The sequence below is a fragment of the Oncorhynchus nerka genome, linkage group LG5 (assembly GCF_034236695.1).
Source record: "Oncorhynchus nerka isolate Pitt River linkage group LG5, Oner_Uvic_2.0, whole genome shotgun sequence".
Taxonomy (NCBI): Eukaryota; Metazoa; Chordata; class Actinopteri; order Salmoniformes; family Salmonidae; genus Oncorhynchus; species Oncorhynchus nerka.
The window spans coordinates 16,280,341-16,302,197 of record NC_088400.1 but is presented as its reverse complement, the minus strand read 5'-3'; the positions used below and the strand labels follow the sequence as shown (position 1 = coordinate 16,302,197).

The following is a 21,857-nucleotide window of genomic DNA, read 5'->3' as shown; positions in this document are numbered from 1 at the left end:
CCATCACTGTGTCAGGCTGTAACCTCCCCTAGTACCATCACTGTGTCAGGCTGTAACCTCCCCTAGGACCATCACTGTGTCAGCCTGTAACCTCCCTAGGACCATCAGTGTCAAGCTGTACCAGGACCATCACTGTGTCAGGCTGTAACCTCCCCTAGGACCATCACTGTGTCAAGCTGTAACCTCCCCTAGGACCATCACTGTGTCAGGCTGTAACCTCCCCTAGTACCATCACTGTGTCAGGCTGTAATCTCCCCTAGGACCATCACTGTATCAGGCTGTAACCTCCCCTAGTACCATCACTGTGACAGGCTGTAACCTCCCCTAGGACCATCACTGCGTCAGGCTGTAACCTCCCCTAGTACCATCACTGTGTCAGGCTGTAACCTCCCCTAGGACCATCACTCCATCCCTGTGTCAGGCTGTAACCTCCCCTAGGACCATCACTGTGTCAGGCTGTAAACTCCCCTAGGACAATCACTGTGTCAGGCTGTAACCTCCCCTAGGACCATCACTGTGTCAGGCTGTAACCTCCCCTAGTACCATCACTGTGTCAGGCTGTAAACTCCATCAGGACCATCACTGTGTCAGGCTGTAACCTCCCCTAGGACCATCACTGTGTCAGGCTGTAAACTCCACCAGGACCATCACTGTGTCAGGCTGTAACCTCCCCTAGTACCATCACTGTGTCAGGCTGTAACCTCCACTAGTACCATCACTGTGTCAGACTGTAACCTCCCCTAGGACCATCACCGTGTCAGGCTGTAACCTCCCCTAGTACCATCACTGTGTCAGGCTGTAATCTCCCCTAGGACCATCACTGTGTCAAGCTGTAACCTCCCCTAGTACCATCACTGTGTCAGGCTGTAAACTCCCCTAGGACCATCACTGTGTCAGGCTGTAAACTCCCCTAGGACCATCACTGTGTCAGGCTGTAACCTCCCCTAGGACCATCACTCCATCCCTGTGTCATGCTGTAAACTCCCCTAGGACCATCACTGTGTCAGGCTGTAACCTCCCCTAGTACCATCACTGTGTCAGGCTGTAAACTCCCCTAGGACCATCACTGTGTCAGGCTGTAAACTCCCCTAGGACCATCACTGTGTCAGGCTGTAACCTCCCCTAGGACCATCACTCCATCCCTGTGTCATGCTGTAAACTCCCCTAGGACCATCACTGTGTCAGGCTGTAAACTCCCCTAGGACCATCACTGTGTCAGGCTGTAACCTCCCCTAGTACCATCACTGTGACAGGCTGTAACCTCCCCTAGGACCATCACTGTGTCAGGCTGTAAACTCCCCTAGGACCATCACTGTGTCAGGCTGTAACCTCCCCTAGTACCATCACTGTGTCAGGCTGTAACCTCCACTAGTACCATCACTGTGTCAGGCTGTAAACTCCCCTAGGACCATCACTGTGTCAGGCTGTAACCTCCCCTAGGACCATCACTCCATCACTGTGTCAGGCTGTAAACTCCCCTAGGACCATCACTGTGACAGGCTGTAACCTCCCCTAGGACCATCACTGTGTCAGGCTGTAACCTCCCCTAGGACCATCACTGTGTCAGGCTGTAACCTCCCCTAGGACCATCACTGTGACAGGCTGTAACCTCCCCTAGGACCATCACTGTGTCAGGCTGTAACCTCCCCTAGGATCATCACTGTGTCAGGCTGTAACCTCCCCTAGGACCATCACTCCATCCCTGTGTCAGGCTGTAACCTCCCCTAGGACCATCACTGTGTCAGGCTGTAAACTCCCCTAGGACAATCACTGTGTCAGGCTGTAACCTCCCCTAGGACCATCACTGTGTCAGGCTGTAACCTCCCCTAGTACCATCACTGTGTCAGGCTGTAAACTCCATCAGGACCATCACTGTGTCAGGCTGTAACCTCCCCTAGTACCATCACTGTGTCAGGCTGTAAACTCCACCAGGACCATCACTGTGTCAGGCTGTAATCTCCCCTAGGACCATCACTGTGTCAAGCTGTAACCTCCCCTAGTACCATCACTGTGTCAGGCTGTAAACTCCCCTAGGACCATCACTGTGTCAGGCTATAAACTCCCCTAGGACCATCACTGTGTCAGGCTGTAACCTCCCCTAGGACCATCACTCCATCCCTGTGTCATTCTGTAAACTCCCCTAGGACCATCACTGTGTCAGGCTGTAAACTCCCCTAGGACCATCACTGTGTCAGGCTGTAACCTCCCCTAGTACCATCACTGTGACAGGCTCTAACCTCCCCTAGGACCATCACTGTGTCAGGCTGTAAACTCCCCTAGGACCATCACTGTGTCAGGCTGTAACCTCCCCTAGTACCATCACTGTGTCAGGCTGTAACCTCCACTAGTATCATCACTGTGTCAGGCTGTAAACTCCCCTAGGACCATCACTGTGTCAGGCTGTAACCTCCCCTAGGACCATCACTCCATCACTGTGTCAGGCTGTAAACTCCCCTAGGACCATCACTGTGACAGGCTGTAACCTCCCCTAGGACCATCACTGTGTCAGGCTGTAACCTCCCCTAGGACCATCACTGTGTCAGGCTGTAACCTCCCCTAGGACCATCACTGTGACAGGCTGTAACCTCCCCTAGGACCATCACTGTGTCAGGCTGTAACCTCCCCTAGGATCATCACTGTGTCAGGCTGTAACCTCCCCTAGGACCATCACTCCATCCCTGTGTCAGGCTGTAACCTCCCCTAGGACCATCACTGTGTCAGGCTGTAAACTCCCCTAGGACAATCACTGTGTCAGGCTGTAACCTCCCCTAGGACCATCACTGTGTCAGGCTGTAACCTCCCCTAGTACCATCACTGTGTCAGGCTGTAACCTCCCCTAGGACCATCACTCCATCCCTGTGTCATGCTGTAAACTCCCCTAGGACCATCACTGTGTCAGGCTGTAAACTCCCCTAGGACCATCACTGTGTCAGGCTGTAACCTCCCCTAGTACCATCACTGTGACAGGCTGTAACCTCCCCTAGGACCATCACTGTGTCAGGCTGTAAACTCCCCTAGGACCATCACTGTGTCAGGCTGTAACCTCCCCTAGTACCATCACTGTGTCAGGCTGTAACCTCCACTAGTACCATCACTGTGTCAGGCTGTAAACTCCCCTAGGACCATCACTGTGTCAGGCTGTAACCTCCCCTAGGACCATCACTCCATCACTGTGTCAGGCTGTAAACTCCCCTAGGACCATCACTGTGACAGGCTGTAACCTCCCCTAGGACCATCACTGTGTCAGGCTGTAACCTCCCTAGGACCATCACTGTGTCAGGCTGTAACCTCCCTAGGACCATCACTGTGACAGGCTGTAACCTCCCCTAGGACCATCACTGTGTCAGGCTGTAACCTCCCCTAGGATCATCACTGTGTCAGGCTGTAACCTCCCCTAGGACCATCACTCCATCCCTGTGTCAGGCTGTAACCTCCCCTAGGACCATCACTGTGTCAGGCTGTAAACTCCCCTAGGACAATCACTGTGTCAGGCTGTAACCTCCCTAGGACCATCACTGTGTCAGGCTGTAACCTCCCTAGTACCATCACTGTGTCAGGCTGTAAACTCCATCAGGACCATCACTGTGTCAGGCTGTAACCTCCCCTAGTACCATCACTGTGTCAGGCTGTAAACTCCACCAGGACCATCACTGTGTCAGGCTGTAATCTCCCCTAGGACCATCACTGTGTCAAGCTGTAACCTCCCCTAGTACCATCACTGTGTCAGGCTGTAAACTCCCCTAGGACCATCACTGTGTCAGGCTATAAACTCCCCTAGGACCATCACTGTGTCAGGCTGTAACCTCCCCTAGGACCATCACTCCATCCCTGTGTCATTCTGTAAACTCCCCTAGGACCATCACTGTGTCAGGCTGTAAACTCCCCTAGGACCATCACTGTGTCAGGCTGTAACCTCCCCTAGTACCATCACTGTGACAGGCTCTAACCTCCCCTAGGACCATCACTGTGTCAGGCTGTAAACTCCCCTAGGACCATCACTGTGTCAGGCTGTAACCTCCCTAGTACCATCACTGTGTCAGGCTGTAACCTCCACTAGTATCATCACTGTGTCAGGCTGTAAACTCCCCTAGGACCATCACTGTGTCAGGCTGTAACCTCCCCTAGGACCATCACTCCATCACTGTGTCAGGCTGTAAACTCCCCTAGGACCATCACTGTGACAGGCTGTAACCTCCCCTAGGACCATCACTGTGTCAGGCTGTAACCTCCCCTAGGACCATCACTGTGTCAGGCTGTAACCTCCCTAGGACCATCACTGTGACAGGCTGTAACCTCCCCTAGGACCATCACTGTGTCAGGCTGTAACCTCCCCTAGGATCATCACTGTGTCAGGCTGTAACCTCCCCTAGGACCATCACTCCATCCCTGTGTCAGGCTGTAACCTCCCCTAGGACCATCACTGTGTCAGGCTGTAAACTCCCCTAGGACAATCACTGTGTCAGGCTGTAACCTCCCCTAGGACCATCACTGTGTCAGGCTGTAACCTCCCCTAGTACCATCACTGTGTCAGGCTGTAAACTCCATCAGGACCATCACTGTGTCAGGCTGTAACCTCCCCTAGTACCATCACTGTGTCAGGCTGTAAACTCCACCAGGACCATCACTGTGTCAGGCTGTAATCTCCCCTAGGACCATCACTGTGTCAAGCTGTAACCTCCCCTAGTACCATCACTGTGTCAGGCTGTAAACTCCCCTAGGACCATCACTGTGTCAGGCTATAAACTCCCCTAGGACCATCACTGTGTCAGGCTGTAACCTCCCCTAGGACCATCACTCCATCCCTGTGTTATTCTGTAAACTCCCCTAGGACCATCACTGTGTCAGGCTGTAAACTCCCCTAGGACCATCACTGTGTCAGGCTGTAACCTCCCCTAGTACCATCACTGTGACAGGCTCTAACCTCCCCTAGGACCATCACTGTGTCAGGCTGTAAACTCCCCTAGGACCATCACTGTGTCAGGCTGTAACCTCCCCTAGTACCATCACTGTGTCAGGCTGTAACCTCCACTAGTACAATCACTGTGTCAGACTGTAACCTCCCCTAGGACCATCCCTGTGTCAGGCTGTAACCTCCCCTAGGACCATCACTGTGTCAGGCTGTAAACTCCCCTAGGACAATCACTGTGTCAGGCTGTAACCTCCCCTAGGACCATCACTGTGTCAGGCTGTAACCTCCCCTAGTACCATCACTGTGTCAGGCTGTAAACTCCATCAGGACCATCACTGTGTCAGGCTGTAACCTCCCCTAGTACCATCACTGTGTCAGGCTGTAAACTCCACCAGGACCATCACTGTGTCAGGCTGTAATCTCCCCTAGGACCATCACTGTGTCAAGCTGTAACCTCCCCTAGTACCATCACTGTGTCAGGCTGTAAACTCCCCTAGGACCATCACTGTGTCAGGCTATAAACTCCCCTAGGACCATCACTGTGTCAGGCTGTAACCTCCCCTAGGACCATCACTCCATCCCTGTGTTATTCTGTAAACTCCCCTAGGACCATCACTGTGTCAGGCTGTAAACTCCCCTAGGACCATCACTGTGTCAGGCTGTAACCTCCCCTAGTACCATCACTGTGACAGGCTCTAACCTCCCCTAGGACCATCACTGTGTCAGGCTGTAAACTCCCCTAGGACCATCACTGTGTCAGGCTGTAACCTCCCCTAGTACCATCACTGTGTCAGGCTGTAACCTCCACTAGTACAATCACTGTGTCAGACTGTAACCTCCCCTAGGACCATCACTGTGTCAGGCTGTAACCTCCCCTAGTACCATCACTGTGTCAGGCTGTAATCTCCCCTAGGACCATCACTGTGTCAGGCTGTAAACTCCCCTAGGACCATCACTGTGTCAGGCTGTAACCTCCCCTAGTACCATCACTGTGTCAGGCTGTAACCTCCCCTAGTACCATCACTGTGTCAGGCTGTAAACTCCCCTAGGACCATCACTGTGTCAGGCTGTAAACTCCCCTAGGACCATCACTGTGTCAGGCTGTAACCTCCCCTAGGACCATCACTCCATCCCTGTGTCATGCTGTAAACTCCCCTAGGACCATCACTGTGTCAGGCTGTAAACTCCCCTAGGACCATCACTGTGTCAGGCTGTAACCTCCCCTAGTACCATCACTGTGACAGGCTGTAACCTCCCCTAGGACCATCACTGTGTCAGGCTGTAAACTCCCCTAGGACCATCACTGTGTCAGGCTGTAACCTCCCCTAGTACCATCACTGTGTCAGGCTGTAACCTCCACTAGTACCATCACTGTGTCAGACTGTAACCTCCCCTAGGACCATCACTGTGTCAGGCTGTAACCTCCCCTAGTACCATCACTGTGTCAGGCTGTAACCTCCCCTAGGACCATCACTGTGTCAGGCTGTAACCTCCCCTAGGACCATCACTGTGTCAGGCTGTAACCTCCCCTAGGACCATCACTCCATCCCTGTGTCATGCTGTAACCTCCCCTAGTACCATCACTGTGTCAGGCTGTAACCTCCCCTATGACCATCACTGTGTCATGCTTTAACCTCCCATAAGGACTGCCAAATCAGTACTGCTCAGCACGATGAAAGCTGACTGGGATTAGTATCACACAGATAAAGAGAGAGGGAGAGAAGAGAGAGAGAGGAGAGAGAGGGAGAAGTTAGAGAGCAAGAGAGAAATAATAAAAAGAGGGAGAAAGATGGAGAGAGGTAAACGAGAAAGAGAGAATGAGAGAAAAGGAGAGAGAGGAGAGAGAGAGACGGCTCTCAAAGCAGAGGTGAGAGGAGGAGGAGGAGGAAGAGGAGGGGGGAAAAGATTACATGAGAGATACGGGGGAGAGAGCGAGAAAGGTTGCAGACTCTACATAAACCTTTGCCCAGTGCAGTGGGATGTCATCCAGATACAGTGAACCCTAATGAGTATTAATGTGTTACCTGTTGTGCTGCTGGGGGCTGTGTGTGGCCTGTGCTGGAGGGAGGGAGGGAGGGAGGGAGGGAGGGAGGGAGGGAGGGAGGGAGGGAGGGAGGGAGGGAGGGAGGGAGGGAGGGAGGGAGGTTGTATCTTGATAACCATCAGAGTGGTTTGTTGGGGATGGAACAGGTCTTGTCTCCCCCTCTCTCTACTCTGCCCCAGAATTCCAAAGGAGAGAGACAAAAAATGCTCACTCATCCTCCTCCCCCCTCTTCCCCACTCCTCCTGTTTTCTCTTTTAGTACACTCCCCCTCTAAGAAATTGAATGGTGAATGGGATATCATTTACATTTTAATTTACATGATTCCATATATGTTATTTCATAGTTTTGATGTCTTCACTATTATTCTTCAGTGTAGAAAATAGTAAAAATAAGGAAAAACCCTAGAATGAGTAGGTGTGTCCAAACTTTTGACTGGTTCTGTATATTTATTTAAATATATTTTATTATTTTCCCCTAACCCTTCCACCCCTCCCCTAATTGGAGTAAACGAATGTACAACAATACTTAGGCTTCTACTTCATCTTCCAGTTCATACATACTACATACATTTCACAGACAGTATATTTTACATTAGTTATCTTTTGTTTTTTTAGTCCCAATCTTCAGCTCCCTTCATCCCCTCCCATCTATCTCTGAACACCATCCAGTCCCAGCCTTCAGCTCCCCTCAACCCCTCCCATATATCTCTGAAGACCATCCAGTCCCAGCCTTCAGCTCCCCTCAACCCCTCCCATCTATCTCTGAACACCATCCAGTCCCAGCCTTCAGCTCCCCTCAACCCCTCCCATCTATCTCTGAAGACCATCCAGTCCCAGCCTTCAGCTCCCCTCAACCCCTCCCATATATCTCTGAACACCATCCAGTCCCAGCCTTCAGCTCCCCTCAACCCCTCCCATCTATCTCTGAACACCATCCAGTCCCAGCCTTCAGCTCCCCTCAACCCCTCCCATCTATCTCTGAACACCATCCAGTCCCAGCCTTCAGCTCCCCTCAACCCCTCCCATCTATCTCTGAAGACCATACAGTTTTCTATTTGCCATATATTTTTCAACTGTGCTGTGATTTTTCACAAAAGTTCCGAACCTTCCTATTCTCACAGTTTCTACGGATTGTAAATTAAAGATTAACACCTTTGCTAAGAGTATTATTATATTATTGATCTATTGACTATGACTTATCAAATCACCCAGCAGTGCTATTTGCAGAGTTAGCTCCAAGAAATGTAAACATTTTTCAGCCATTCCTGAACCTGCGACCAAAAACTGCCATCATTCTATTGCTTGCAAGAATTTTGTATAATAATTTAAATTGAAAAACTCTATGTTTTGAATCCGGTGTCGTTTTGTGTATCAGTTCATAAACCATGTGCCATGGAATCGGTACATTTAAAATCTCTTCCCAACTATATTTGCAATCTGTATGGTGCAGCTGTACATTTTTCATCCTTAAATGAAACTGGTATACTTTTTAATTTATCACTTTAGCCAATTTTGGTCTTTAATGCAGAACCGACAGACAACTTCCTTTCCTTCTCTTCTTTCCACTTGCCTCCTCCATTTTTTCAGTAATGCTGCAGTCAGTTAGTTGTAATTTTGGATAGAGAAAACATTTCCATAGATTTGTGTTAACTGCATGTGCAACATAACTCCCCTAGTCCGATTTATAATATAATTGACAAATATTACAAATATAAAAATAAAAATTCATATTTTTTTTATCAATTATTATATTTGAGTTTAACCATAATATTTGTTATATTAGTTCTGTCTTTTCTGTTGTATTAAACTGACATTTCAACCAGCTTTCTATTGCTTGTTTTAAAAATTGCGTTATTTTGGAGATTATTTCAAATTCAAATAACCGAAAGTGAGAGTTTGTCATCTGAATTAAGGGAAATTGCCATTTCTGAACACGGGGTGAGCCATTAGTATGAATGGCTCACCCCGTGTTCAATAATAATTCATATTCATTATATAAATAGGCCTGTTTAATTTTGTCTGACTTGCCGTTCTAAATAAAGTGGAATATACAGAGACAGCAGGGGTTCAAACTGTAGAACCCAGTTCCTACATTTGAATATAAAAATGGATTTTATTAAACATAACTATGCCACATTTTATATCTGTGACCCTCAGGATGATAAATCAGAGCAGCATTACTGAATGTAAGTACATTATTTAGCTTTAGAGGTGAATGTATCAGAACCAGTTGCCGTGATAAAAGTGTTCTGTTGTTGTGCACTATCCTCAAACAACAGCATGGTATTTTTCACTGTAAACTGGACACTGCTGTTAGATTAGCAAGCATGTAAGCGTTCTGCCTATATACGACATGTCTATGTCCCGGAAAGTTCGCCGTTGTTTACAGCGTCATTCTAGTCACGTTAGCGCAAGTTAGCAACAACCGTCCCGGTTTAGGGACACCGATCCCATAGATAAGTGAACTGGGATTTGACTAAAGAATTAATCAGGGTGATATTTCCACAAATAGATAAGTGTTGTCCTTTCCATGGTTGCAAAATCTTATCTAATTTGGCTAACTTTCTATTCAAATTCATTGTATCTTTTGTGATATGAATACTGAGTTTGTCCACTTCACCGTCGGACCATTTTATTGGTAAACTACACGGTAATGTAAAAGTAGCATTTTTCAGTGATACAATACGTAATATAGGGGGCACTTATCATAATTCAGTTTTAATCTAGAGAGGTTAGAAAAAGTATATAGATCCTCTATGAGGCTGTGCAGGGAACCAAAAATAATTTAAAAGAAAACATAAATCGTCAGTGTACAATAACACCTTTGTTTTTAAGACCTGAATTTTGTAGCCTCTTGAAGTTATTTTTGGATCCAATTTTAATAGTTGACATTTCAATGGCCATAATAAAATATATATGGTGATAGTGGACAGCCTTGTTTTACTCCTATTGACAATTGAATACTTTCCGAGAAGTAGCCATTATTGACTATTTTGCACCTGGGGTTACTATACATAGTTTAAACCCATTGTATAAGAGTTTCTCTTTTTCTACTTTATCAAAGGCCTTTTCAAAGTCAGCTATGAATACCAGACCTAGTTTCCCAGATATTTCATAGTGTTCTATTGTTTCCAGTACTTGTCTTATATTATCTCCAGTCTATCGTCCATGTAAGAAACCTGTCTGATTTGAATGAATAATATCCGATAATGTAACGGGATTCTTCCTGGGAAGGAGAGGCGGACCAAAATGCAGCGTGGTTATAATTCATAGTTCTTTAATAATGAAACTATACATGAATAAACTACAAAACAAGAAACGTGAAAACCCGAAACAGTCCTGTGTGGTACAAACACTGACACAGGAGACAACCACCCACAAAACCCAACACAAAACAGGCTACCTAAATATTGCTCCCAATCAGAGACAATGACTAACACCTGCCTCTGATTGAGAACCATATCAGGCCCAAACACAGAAACAGACAAACAAGACATCCAACATAGAATGCCCACTCAGATAACACCCTGACCAAACAAAACATAGAAACATACAAAGCAAACTATGGTCAGGGTGTGACAGTAGCCCCACCCCCAAGGTGCGGACTCCGGCCGCAAAACCTGAACCTATTGGGGAGGGTCTGGGTGGGCATCTGTCCGCGGTGGCGGCTCTGGTGCTGGATGTGGCCCCCACTTCACCATAGTCTTAGTCCGCCTCATTGTCCGCTTCCGTGGCCTCCTAACCACAGCGACCCTTCTAAAATGACCCCACTGGACTGAGGGTCAGCTCGGGACAGAGGGTCAGCTCGGGACAGAGGGTCAGCTCGGGACAGAGGGGTAGCTCCGTACTGGCTGACGACTCTGGCGGATCCTGGCTGACTGGCGGCTCTGGCGGATCCTGGCTGACTGGCGGCTCTGGCGGATCCTGGCTGACTGGCGGCACTGGTGGCTCCTGGCAGACTGGCGGCACTGGCGGCTACTTGCAGACTGGCGGCACTGGCGGCTCCTTGCAGACTGGTGGCACCTTGCAGACTGGCGGCACTGGCGGCTCCTTGCAGACTGGCGGCTCTGATGGCGCTGGGCAGATGGGTAGCTCAGGCGGCACTGGGAAGACTGGAGACTCTGGCAGCGCTGGACAGGCGGCGACCCTTCTAAAATGACCCCACTGGACTGAGGGTCAGCTCGGGACAGAGGGGCAGCTCGGGACAGAGGGGCAGCTCGGGACAGAGGGGTAGCTCCGTACTGGCTGACGACTGGCAGATCCTGGCTGACTGGCGGCTCTGGCGGATCCTGGCGGACTGGCGGATCCTGGCTGACTGGCGGCTCTGGCGGATCCTGGCTGAATGGCGGATCCTGGCTGACTGGCGGCACTGGCGGATCCTGGCCGACTGGCGGCTCTGGCGGATCCTGGCTGACTGGCGGCTCTGACGGATCCTGGCTGAATGGTGGCTCTGGCGGATCCTGGCGGCACTGGCGGATCCTGGCTGACTGGCGACACTGGCAGCTCCTGGCTGACTGGCGGCACCGGCGGCTCCTGGCTGACTGGCGGCACTGGCAGCTCCTGGCTGACTGGCGGCACCGGCGGCTCCTGGCTGACTGGCGGCACTGGCGGCTCCTGGCTGACTGGCGGCTCATGGCAGACTGGCGGCACTGGCGGCTCCTGGCTGACTGGCAGCACTGGCGGCTCCTGGCAGACTGGCGGCTCCTGGCAGACTGGCAGCACTGGCGGCTCCTGGCAGACTGGCGGCACTGGCGGCTCCTGGTGGCACTGGCGGCTACTTGCAGACTGGCGGCACCTTGCAGACTGGCGGCACTGGCGGCTCCTTGCAGACTGGCGGCTCTGATGGCGCTGGGCAGACGGGTAGCTCAGGCGGCACTGGGCAGACTGGAGACTCTGGCAGCGCTGGACAGGAGGGAGACTCCGGCAGCGCTGGACAGGAGGGAGACTCCGGCAGTGCTGGACAGGCCGGGAGACTCCGGCAGCGCATGACAGGCGGGAGACTCCGGCAGCGCTGGACAGACGAGGCGCACTGTAGGCCTGGTGCGTGGTGCCGGCACTGGTGGTATTGGGCCGAGGACACGCACCTCAGGGCGAGTGCGGGGAGCTGCCACCGGAGGGCTGATGCATGGAGGTGGTACCGGATAGACCGGACCGTGCAGGCGCACTGGAGCTCTTGAGCACCGAGCCTACCCAACCTTACCTGGTCGAATGCTCCCGGTCGCCCTGCCAGTGCGGCGAGGTGGAATAGCCCGCACTGAGCTATGCAGGCGAACCGGGGACACCATGCGCAAGGCTGGTGCCATGTAAGCCAGCCCAAGGAGACGCACTGGAGACCAGATGCGTAGAGCCGGCTTCATGGCACTTGGCTCGATGCCCACTCTAGCCCGGCCGATACGCGGAGCTGGTATGTACCGCACCGGGCTATGCACCCACACTGGAGACACCGTGCACTCCACAGCATAACACGGTGCCTGCCCAGTCTCTCTCGCCCTCCGGTAAGCACAGGAAGTTGGCGCAGGTCTCCTACCTGGCTTCGCCATACTTCCTGTGTGACTCTCGGGCTTCCATCCACGCCGCCGTGCTGCCTCCTCATACCAGCGACTCTCCGCCGTGCTGCCTCCTCATACCAACTTCAGTTAGTGGAAATGGAGGAGACTGAAATGAAAGTACTTTGCTTCCTCTTTCAAAATATTGTTTTATAAATCATGGATAACACATTTCTATACATTATTTTTGTTAGAATTTCTATGTTGAAGATAAAACAATAATTTGGTGCATTTATACCCATATTCCATCCAGTTTGCTTTATGTTTTACAATATATTACACTTACACTCTTAAATAAGTCCCTCCATTTCTTTCAGTTTTCCTCTAACTTATTCTGTGCCTCTATGTTAGTTTTTATTGCTATCTATCTGTACTGTTAGTTCCTCTATTTCCATTTTTAAGATGAACTCTTTTGCCCTAAATTGTTTTGGTTTTAAAGATGAGTATTGAATTGATGATATAGATTTGATGATATAGATTTGATTATATAGATTTGAGGCGGGGGGCGGCAGGGTAGCCTAGTGATTAGAGTGTTGGACTAGTAACCGAAAGGTTGCAAGTTCAAATCCCCAAGCTGACAAGATTCAAATCTGTCGTTCTGCCCCAGAACAGGCACTTAACCCACTGTTCCTAGGCCGTCATTGAAAATAAGAATTTGTTCTTAACTGACTTGCCTAGTTAAATAAAGGTAAAATAAAAATATAAAATATTGTTGCTCGTTGCAGTTGATCGTTGCTGATGGCTCTGAGTTTGAAAATAGCCCTCAGGAGAAACTACCATCTGACCAAGATGGGTAGAGGGATAGAAAAGATGAATGGACAGAGAGATGGGTGGAGTTATAGAAAATATGGATGGATGGATAGAGATATGGATGACGATATGGATGGAGAGATGGGCGGAGGAATAGAAGAGATGGATGGATAGAGAAATAGGTGGAGGTATAGAAATGATGGATGGATAGAGAGATGGATGGAGGTATAGATAATCTTGAGTTTGTTCTAGCTATTCGTGTGAGCCCTCAGCCAAACCCAGTGATGAAGAAATATGTCTCCCAAGTGTGTGTGTGTGTTCGGCATGGTCCAACTGCATTCCTTAGTTTGATGGATCTGAGAGAGAGAGGGAGGGAGAGAGAGAGAGGGAGAGAGAGTGAGGGAGAGAGAGTGAGGGGTAGAGAAAGAGAGAGACCTATAATAGCTGGTAGTGTGGTTTAGTATTTGAATGAAAACAGGAAGAGTGGATTGAGACAGACTTGGAACCAATCAGAGCAAAAAAATAAACATCTGCACAAGACCCTGAATGTTTGTTGGTCTGTCTATAGAGCATCTGTGTGTGTTTGACCAGACTATCACATACTCCTAACTATGAGTTCACCCAGGTGTGACACTCCAAATGAAGCATGTACCCATTCAGTAAGGATGTTAGAAAAGTCCAGAAGAGTTGACTGAAAGCCCTGTCATAGTGTCGTTGGACAAACAAACAGTCACTCTATATATGTTATTATCCAAATGTCTGGGAGGGAAAATTAGCTTTTCTGACCGGACAGAAAGGTTTGGGATTGTATATGTTGTAGATAGGATTGTTTCTTTAATAGGGTTGAGTCTGGGTTGCTCTTTATCTCTGTCTCTCTCTGTGTATCTCTCCCTATATCTGTCTCTCTGTGTATATCTATCTCTGTCTCTCTCTGTGTATCTCTCTATATATCTGTCTCTCTATCAATTAATTCAATTCAAAGGGCTTTATCTCTGTCTTTCTGTGTATCTCTCTTTATATCTGTCTCTCTGTGTATCGCTCTGTCTCTCTATATCTCTCTGTATCTGTATCTCTCTGTATCTCTATCTGTCTATGTATCTCTCTGTGTATCAATTCAATTCAAGGGGCTTTAATGGCATGGGAAACAAATGCTAAAGCAGGTGAAGTAGATAATATACAAAAGTGAAATAAATAATAAAAATGAACAGTAAACATCACAAGTTCCAAAAGAATAAAGACATTACAAATGTCATATTATGTATATATACAGTGTTGTAATGATGTACACATGGTTAAAGTACAAAAGGGAAAATAAATAAGCATAAATATGGGTTATATTTACATTATATTTTGTATCTGTATCTCTCGGTGTATCTCTCTGTATCTGTATCTCTTTGTGTAACTCTCTGTGTATCTCTCTGTGTATCTCTCTGTGTATCTCTCTGTGTCTGTATCACTCTGTATCTGTATCTCTTTGTGTATCTCTCTATATCTGTATCTCTCTGTGTATCTCTCTGTGTCTGTATCTCTCTGTATCTGTATCTCTCTGTATCTGTATCTCTGTGTATCTCTCTATATCTGTATATCTCTGTGTATCTCTGTGTCTGTATCTCTCTGTATCTGTATCTCTTTGTGTATCTCTCTGTGTCTGTATCTCTGTGTATCTCTCTATATCTGTATCTCTCTGTGTATCTCTGTGTCTGTATCTCTCTGTATCTGTATCTCTCTGTGTATCTCTTTGTGTATCTCTGTGTCTGTATCTCTCTGTGTATCTCTCTGTATCTGTATCTCTTTGTGTATCTCTCTGTGTCTGTATCTCTCTGTATCTGTATCTCTCTGTGTATCTCTCTGTATCGCTGTGTATCTCTCTGTATCTGTATCTCTCTGTGTATCTCTCTGTATCTGTATCTATCTGTATCTGTATCTCTCTGTATCTGTATCTCTGTGTATCTCTCTATCTGTATCTCTCTGTGTATCTCTGTGTCTGTATCTCTCTGTATCTGTATCTCTTTGTGTATCTCTCTGTGTTTGTATCACTCTGTATCTGTATCTCTGTGTATCTCTCTGTATCTGTAACTCTCTGTGTATCTCTCTGTGTATCTCTCTGTGTCTGTATCACTCTGTATCTGTATCTCTCTGTGTATCTCTCTGTGTCTGTATCACTCTGTATCTGTATCTCTGTGTATCTCTCTGTATCTGTAACTCTCTGTGTATCTCTCTGTGTCTGTATCTCTCTGTATCTGTATCTCTTTGTGTATCTCTCTGTGTATCTCTTTGTGTATCTCTGTGTCTGTATCTCTCTGTGTATCTCTCTGTATCTGTATCTCTCTGTGTATTTCTCTGTAATGCTTTGAGGCACTCTCTTTCCCTTTGTAACTCAGAATGTCACAATTAATGTTTCATGAGCTGTGTCCCTGGAGAGGAACACAGTACTTCTTTCTCTTCTTTTCTCACTTTTCATTCTCTCTCTTCCTCGCTCACTCACTCTATCACACTCCTGTCATGTTCTCATTCCCTTTCCCTCTCTCTGTTCTCTCTGACTGAAGCACCCTGCTCCCCTTTGTTTTATGGTGACAGTGTATTCTGTTCACCAGCACTGTTTTCAGTGGGGTAATGTTCTCTCTCTCTCCCGTTCCATATGTTCCAGGCAGTTATTGGCCCCCGGATATCAGGAGATATGGTACAGTCCCAGTGGTTCCCGCCAGACCTCCAATCCACCCAGCACTGTGAGTTCAATTGGGTGTTCTAAAGCATCTCACAATAGGGGGGTAACCATGTAACCAGCCTATTTCTGATTTGTGGATGTCAAATGGCAAAAGAGTTGGCTGAATCAGAGACAGACTAACCAAGCTCTTAAATCTTAGGTGACATCATCGCAAAAAGAAAATTGCATGATGTGAGTTTGTTTAACTCTCCTCTTGTGTTGCAGGGCCACTGTTTCTACCATGGTGACGTCCATGGTGTGAAGGGGTCAAGTGCAGCACTCAGCACCTGCTCAGGTCTCAGGTAAGAGTTACCACAGGTAACATTTCTGGTGAAAGTGGTGATCACTAACGGCATTGAATAAGACATGCCTCCTAAATATTAATACATTTTATTTGAATGATAATTCAGACATATATTTGTCACACGGTCATTCTCAAACCAACACAATAGGAGAGAAGGTCAAAAGATGGTTTATTTGTTGGCCATGCACTGACTGTTGAGATATGCAGGCCAGTGTGTTTCTAGGTCATTTGGGTTCCATGTTAAGTTATTGAAGCTCCAGCAGCATCAGGGATGGAGTTTAGAGGTTGGGATCCAGCCGTGCTGTTGTTTCCTTTCTGGGTTCACAGAGGAGGCTGTTATAGGAGAATAACAGACACATACATTGACAGAACATCTGCAGGAGGAGGAGTGGTCTCACACAGACACACACACAAATACACACACACACACACACAAATACACACACACAAATACACACACAAATACACACACACACACACACACAAATACACACACAAATTCACACACACAAATACACACACAAATACACACACAGCCCCACATCTGCAGGAAAGGAATTAATGAATACATGTCCCCTAGACAGAACTCAGTATAGAGCCCAGAGCACTCACTCACGCACACGCACAAATACACACACAGCCCCACATCTGCAGGAAAGGAATTAATGAATACATGTCCCCTAGACAGAACTCAGTATAGAGCCCAGAGCACTCACTCACGCACACGCACACACACACACACGCACGCACGCACGCACGCACGCACACACACACACACACACACACACATACACACACACACACACACACACACACACACACAGGGCTGTAGAGAGCATCTGGAGAAGGGTGCTATTTGCTGGGTGTCTCCCTGATCCAATCCCCGCTGAGTCAGAATGTGATATGTGCTGGGTGTCTCCCAGATCCAATACCCATCCGGTATCAGGATTTATGTACACAGTTCAACATACAGTTCAGCCAGGATTTAGTTGTCTCAGACCTGACATGTAAATCCCAGCTGTTTCTAGTTTTACATTCTGCCATATCTAACTTCTCTCAATAGTTATTTGATGGATTCTCTCTTAAACTAGAGACTGAATAACCAATACGTTTTCCCCAGCTATAATAGTTTTAGTTTGTTTTCTAGCCTGGAACTGTTGTGATTCAGATCTCTGTTTCCCTAGGGGACTGATTACGGTGAACACCAGCGTCAGCTACCTGATAGAACCCCTGCCCGCTGTCACCATGGATACACAGCCTCCTCACGCTGTGTTCCGAGCCAAGAACCTTCGTCTGCCTAACGGAACTTGCGGGCATCACTATAGCAACCAGGGCCAGGGGGAGGGTCTGGGTGACCTCATCCGGGGAATGATGATGGCGCGGGGCGGAAGGGTGAGTGGAGGAGGGATGATTAGACTGGTATCTGATATGAGAACAACCACTATATTCTCCAGTGAATAGAGGGCTGCTTTGTATCAATGAAATATCCAAGAAATGTTAGGCATTTTAAGACTGATGAAAAATAGAGGCAAAACATACTGTGAGTTGATAATAAACCATTATGGAGGGGGGGGGGGTATATGTGTGTGTTGCACGCTCATACAAGTAATAATGCACTGTAATAGTTGTCTGTAAAGTTCTCTAATATGTCCTGATTTTCTCCAGGAGCGTAGAGACGTGGGCCAGAGTATGAAGTATGTAGAGCTGCTGCTGGTAGCCGACCATGCTGAGGTAAGAGGCCAGGCACCTTAGTCATTTTTACATGGCCATTTATTCCAGTTAGTCAGTTGAGAGGGTAGAAAGGATGCATGACCTCCATCTCCTCTTCTGACCTGTGACTCATACTCCAAGGAAAGACTGAACTAGAGACACTCCATCCCTCTGTTACATCCCCCCATCCCTTCATCTCTCTATCGTCACATCTCATCCACATCCTCCCCACTTCCCCCTAATGAGACCTGACAGGGTCTGTTCTAATGAGACCTAACAGGGTCTGTTCTAATGAGACCTAACAGGGTCTGTTCTAATGAGACCTAACAGGGTCTGTTCTAATGAGACCTAACAGGGACTGTTCTATTGAGAGCTAACAGGGTCTGTTCTATTGAGACCTAACAGGGTCTGTTCTATTGAGACCTAACAGGGTCTGTTCTAATGAGACCTAACAGGGTCTGTTCTAATGAGACCTAACAGGGTCTGTTCTAATGAGACCTAACAGGAACTGTTCTATTGAGAGCTAACAGGGTCTGTTCTATTGAGACCTAACAGGGTCTGTTCTATTGAGACCTAACAGGGTCTGTTCTAATGAGACCTAACAGGGTCTGTTCTAATGAGACCTAACAGGGTCTGTTCTAATGAGACCTAACAGGGTCTGTTCTAATGAGACCTAACAGGGACTGTTCTATTGAGAGCTAACAGGGTCTGTTCTATTGAGACCTAACAGGGTCTGTTCTATTGAGACCTAACAGGGTCTGTTCTAATGAGACCTAACAGGGTCTGTTCTAATGAGACCTAACAGGGTCTGTTCTAATGAGACCTAACAGGGTCTGTTCTAATGAGACCTAACAGGGTCTGTTCTAATGAGAGCTAACAGGGTCTGTTCTAATATCCTTTATTGCTATCTAACATGTCTGATTGGTTGAGGTCATCCTGCTGTCCTTACTCTTCCTTGGTGAAATTCTTCAAGCATGGCTGTAACTGTGTGTGTGTGTGTGTGTGTGTGTGTGTGTGTGTGTGTGTGTGTGTGTGTGTGTGTGTGTGTGTGTGTGTGTGTGTGTGTGTGTGTGTGTGTGTGTGTGTGTGTGTGTAGTTTCAGAAGCACGGCGGGGACTTAAATAGGACGAAGACGAAACTGCTGGAGGCAGCTAACTACGTAGACAAGGTAAGAAAACCACACAAATTAACACTGTGGTTCATTTGAGATTTGGGAGATTGTGGGTCCCTAGTTTAATATTTTTAGTTTATTTAACCTTTATTTAACTAGGCATCTAGTTTGGGGTGCGGTGGGGGGTATAAGACAGTAACCTAAACAATATAATACTGACAAAAGGCACATATCACAGCATACTACAGGTGGTGGAGAGACCTACACTTTTGTGGGGGAGAAGGACTGCGAGAAGGCCAGTTCAGACTTTTCATAACAACATTCTACTGCGAACTGAATGAAAATATAATTTCCCCCTCCAGAAATGAGCCCAATAACATATAGGTCCATATGATCAGGCAGGTTAGATCACACACTTTAAAGTGTAAACATAAGGCTATAATGTTGCTAGTTAGAAACATATTGATGACTTGATTGTCCCCCCCCCCCCCCCCCAAAAAAAAAACTGTTCCACTGGCACTCAGTCAAGCAAAGATCCTGTACTGTGAATATAATGTAGGCCTAGTTACACTGGCCTGTGTTACATTTAGCCCCAGTCTTCCCTATGCATTCAACGCCATTGGCGAGCACTAACTCGCATGGAACAATACCACTGCTAAACACCACTGCTAAACACCACTGCTAAACACCACTGCTAAATACCACTGCTAAACACCACTGCTAAACACCACTGCTAAACACCACTGCTAAATACCACTGCTAAATACCACTGCTAAACACCACTGCTAAACACCACTGCTAAATACCACTGCTAAACACCACTGCTAAACACCACTGCTAAACACCACTGCTAAACACCACTGCTAAATACCACTGCTGTACACCACTGCTAAATACCACTGCTAAATACCACTGCTAAACACCACTGCTAAATACCACTGCTAAACACCACTGCTAAATACCACTGCTAAACACCACTGCTAAATACCACTGCTAAATACCACTGCTAAATACCACTGCTAAACACCACTGCTAAACACCACTGCTAAATACCACTGCTAAACACCACTGCTAAACACCACTGCTAAATACCACTGCTAAATACCACTGCTAAACACCACTGCTAAACACCACTGCTAAATACCACTGCTAAACACCACTGCTAAACACCACTGCTAAATACCACTGCTAAATACCACTGCTAAACACCACTGCTAAATACCACTGCTAAATACCACTGCTAAACACCACTGCTAAACACCACTGCTAAACACCACTGCTGTACACTCTGGTTCTAAAATGGTGCAGTTTAGGCCTACTCATTTCTTGGATTTGAGAATTAAGTATAGCCTGTTAACTCTAGAAAGCTCAGTTATCCTCCACTTTTAACAGTGGCCATCAAATGATTTCAAATATGTATTTTCCTCTGGACTGCATTAAGAATGTTGTACAATGACTGAGCATGTATATTTCTCTCCCTTTCTCTTGGAATTTGAATGCGCCTTAAGAGCAATATTATTTTCTCTCATAGAATGCGACAGGTTGAACAATTTAATAGGTCAACTATTCTACTATGGAGTTGTCTGATTTTGCTGTTGTTTACTCGTGGTTTTGGCTGTGGAAAATTCAATGGGGACAACAATTTTTCATTCGATAATTCAAATAACCAAAGGTACCGGGTCTCAGCTCCGTCTGGCTCTCATTTGGATCGTAGGTGCTGGGTCTCGTACTCATCACTGCCTGGTAGAACTAAGAACAGATATAGCCCTTGGTTCACTCCAGACCTGTCTGCCCTTGACCAGCACAAAAACATCCTGTGACGTTCTGCATTAGCATCGAATAGCCCCGGCGATATGCAACTTTTCAGGGAAGTCAGGAACCAATATACACAGTCAGTTAGGAAAGCAAGGACTAGCTTTTTCAAACAGAAATTTGTCCCCTTTAGCAATAATTGCAAAACGTTTTGGGACACTGTAAAGTCCATGGAGAATAATAGCACCTGCTCCCAGCTGCCCACTGCACTGAGGCTGGGAAACACTGTCACCACCGATAAATCTATGATAATCAAGAATTTCAATAAGCAACAGCTATGCACCCCGCAGCAACTTACCACCCAAATCCAGATAGCAGATGTTCTGAAAGAGCTGCAAAATCTGGACCCCTACAAATCAGCCGGCCTAGACAATCTGGACCCCTACAAATCAGCCGGGCTAGACAATCTGGACCCCTACAAATCAGCCGGGCTAGACAATCTGGACCCCTATAAAGCTGGGCTAGACAATCTGGACCCTCTCTTTCAAAAATGATCTGCCGCAATCGTTGCAACCCCTATTACTAGCCTGTTCAACCTCTCTTTCGTATCATCTGAGATCCCTAAAGATTGGAAAGCTGCCGCGGTCATCCTGCCCTGCCTTTCTAAAGTCTTCGAAAGCCAAGTTAACAAACAGATCCTCGACCATTTCGAATCCCACCGTACCTTCTCCGGTATGCAATCTGGTACCTCTCAGATAGAGTTCAGTGTGTCAAATCGGAGGGCCTGTTGTCCGGACCTCTGTCAGTCTCTATGGGGGTGCCACAGGGTTCAATTCTCGGGCCGACTCTTTTCTCTGTATATATCAACGATGTCGCTCTTGCTGCTGGTGATTCTCTGATCCACCTCTACGCAGATGACACCATTCTGTATACATCTGGCCCTTCTTTGGACACTGTGTTAACAAACCTCCAAATGAGCTTCAATGCCATACAACTCTCCTTCCGTGGCCTCCAACTGCTCTTAAATG

The 21,857-nt window shown here is 47.4% G+C and overlaps 1 protein-coding gene across 1 annotated transcript in view; it reads left to right on the top strand.

Annotated features, from left to right (window-relative positions):
• The window catches only part of LOC115124902 (disintegrin and metalloproteinase domain-containing protein 19-like), a 56,441-nt gene that overhangs the window by 24,808 nt on the left and 9,776 nt on the right, over nucleotides 1–21,857 (top strand). Inside the window, 5 exon segments of the mRNA XM_065018408.1 lie at nucleotides 15,896–15,974; nucleotides 16,178–16,254; nucleotides 17,441–17,648; nucleotides 17,922–17,987; nucleotides 19,063–19,134. Coding sequence (XP_064874480.1) covers nucleotides 15,896–15,974; nucleotides 16,178–16,254; nucleotides 17,441–17,648; nucleotides 17,922–17,987; nucleotides 19,063–19,134 — 502 coding nt within the window.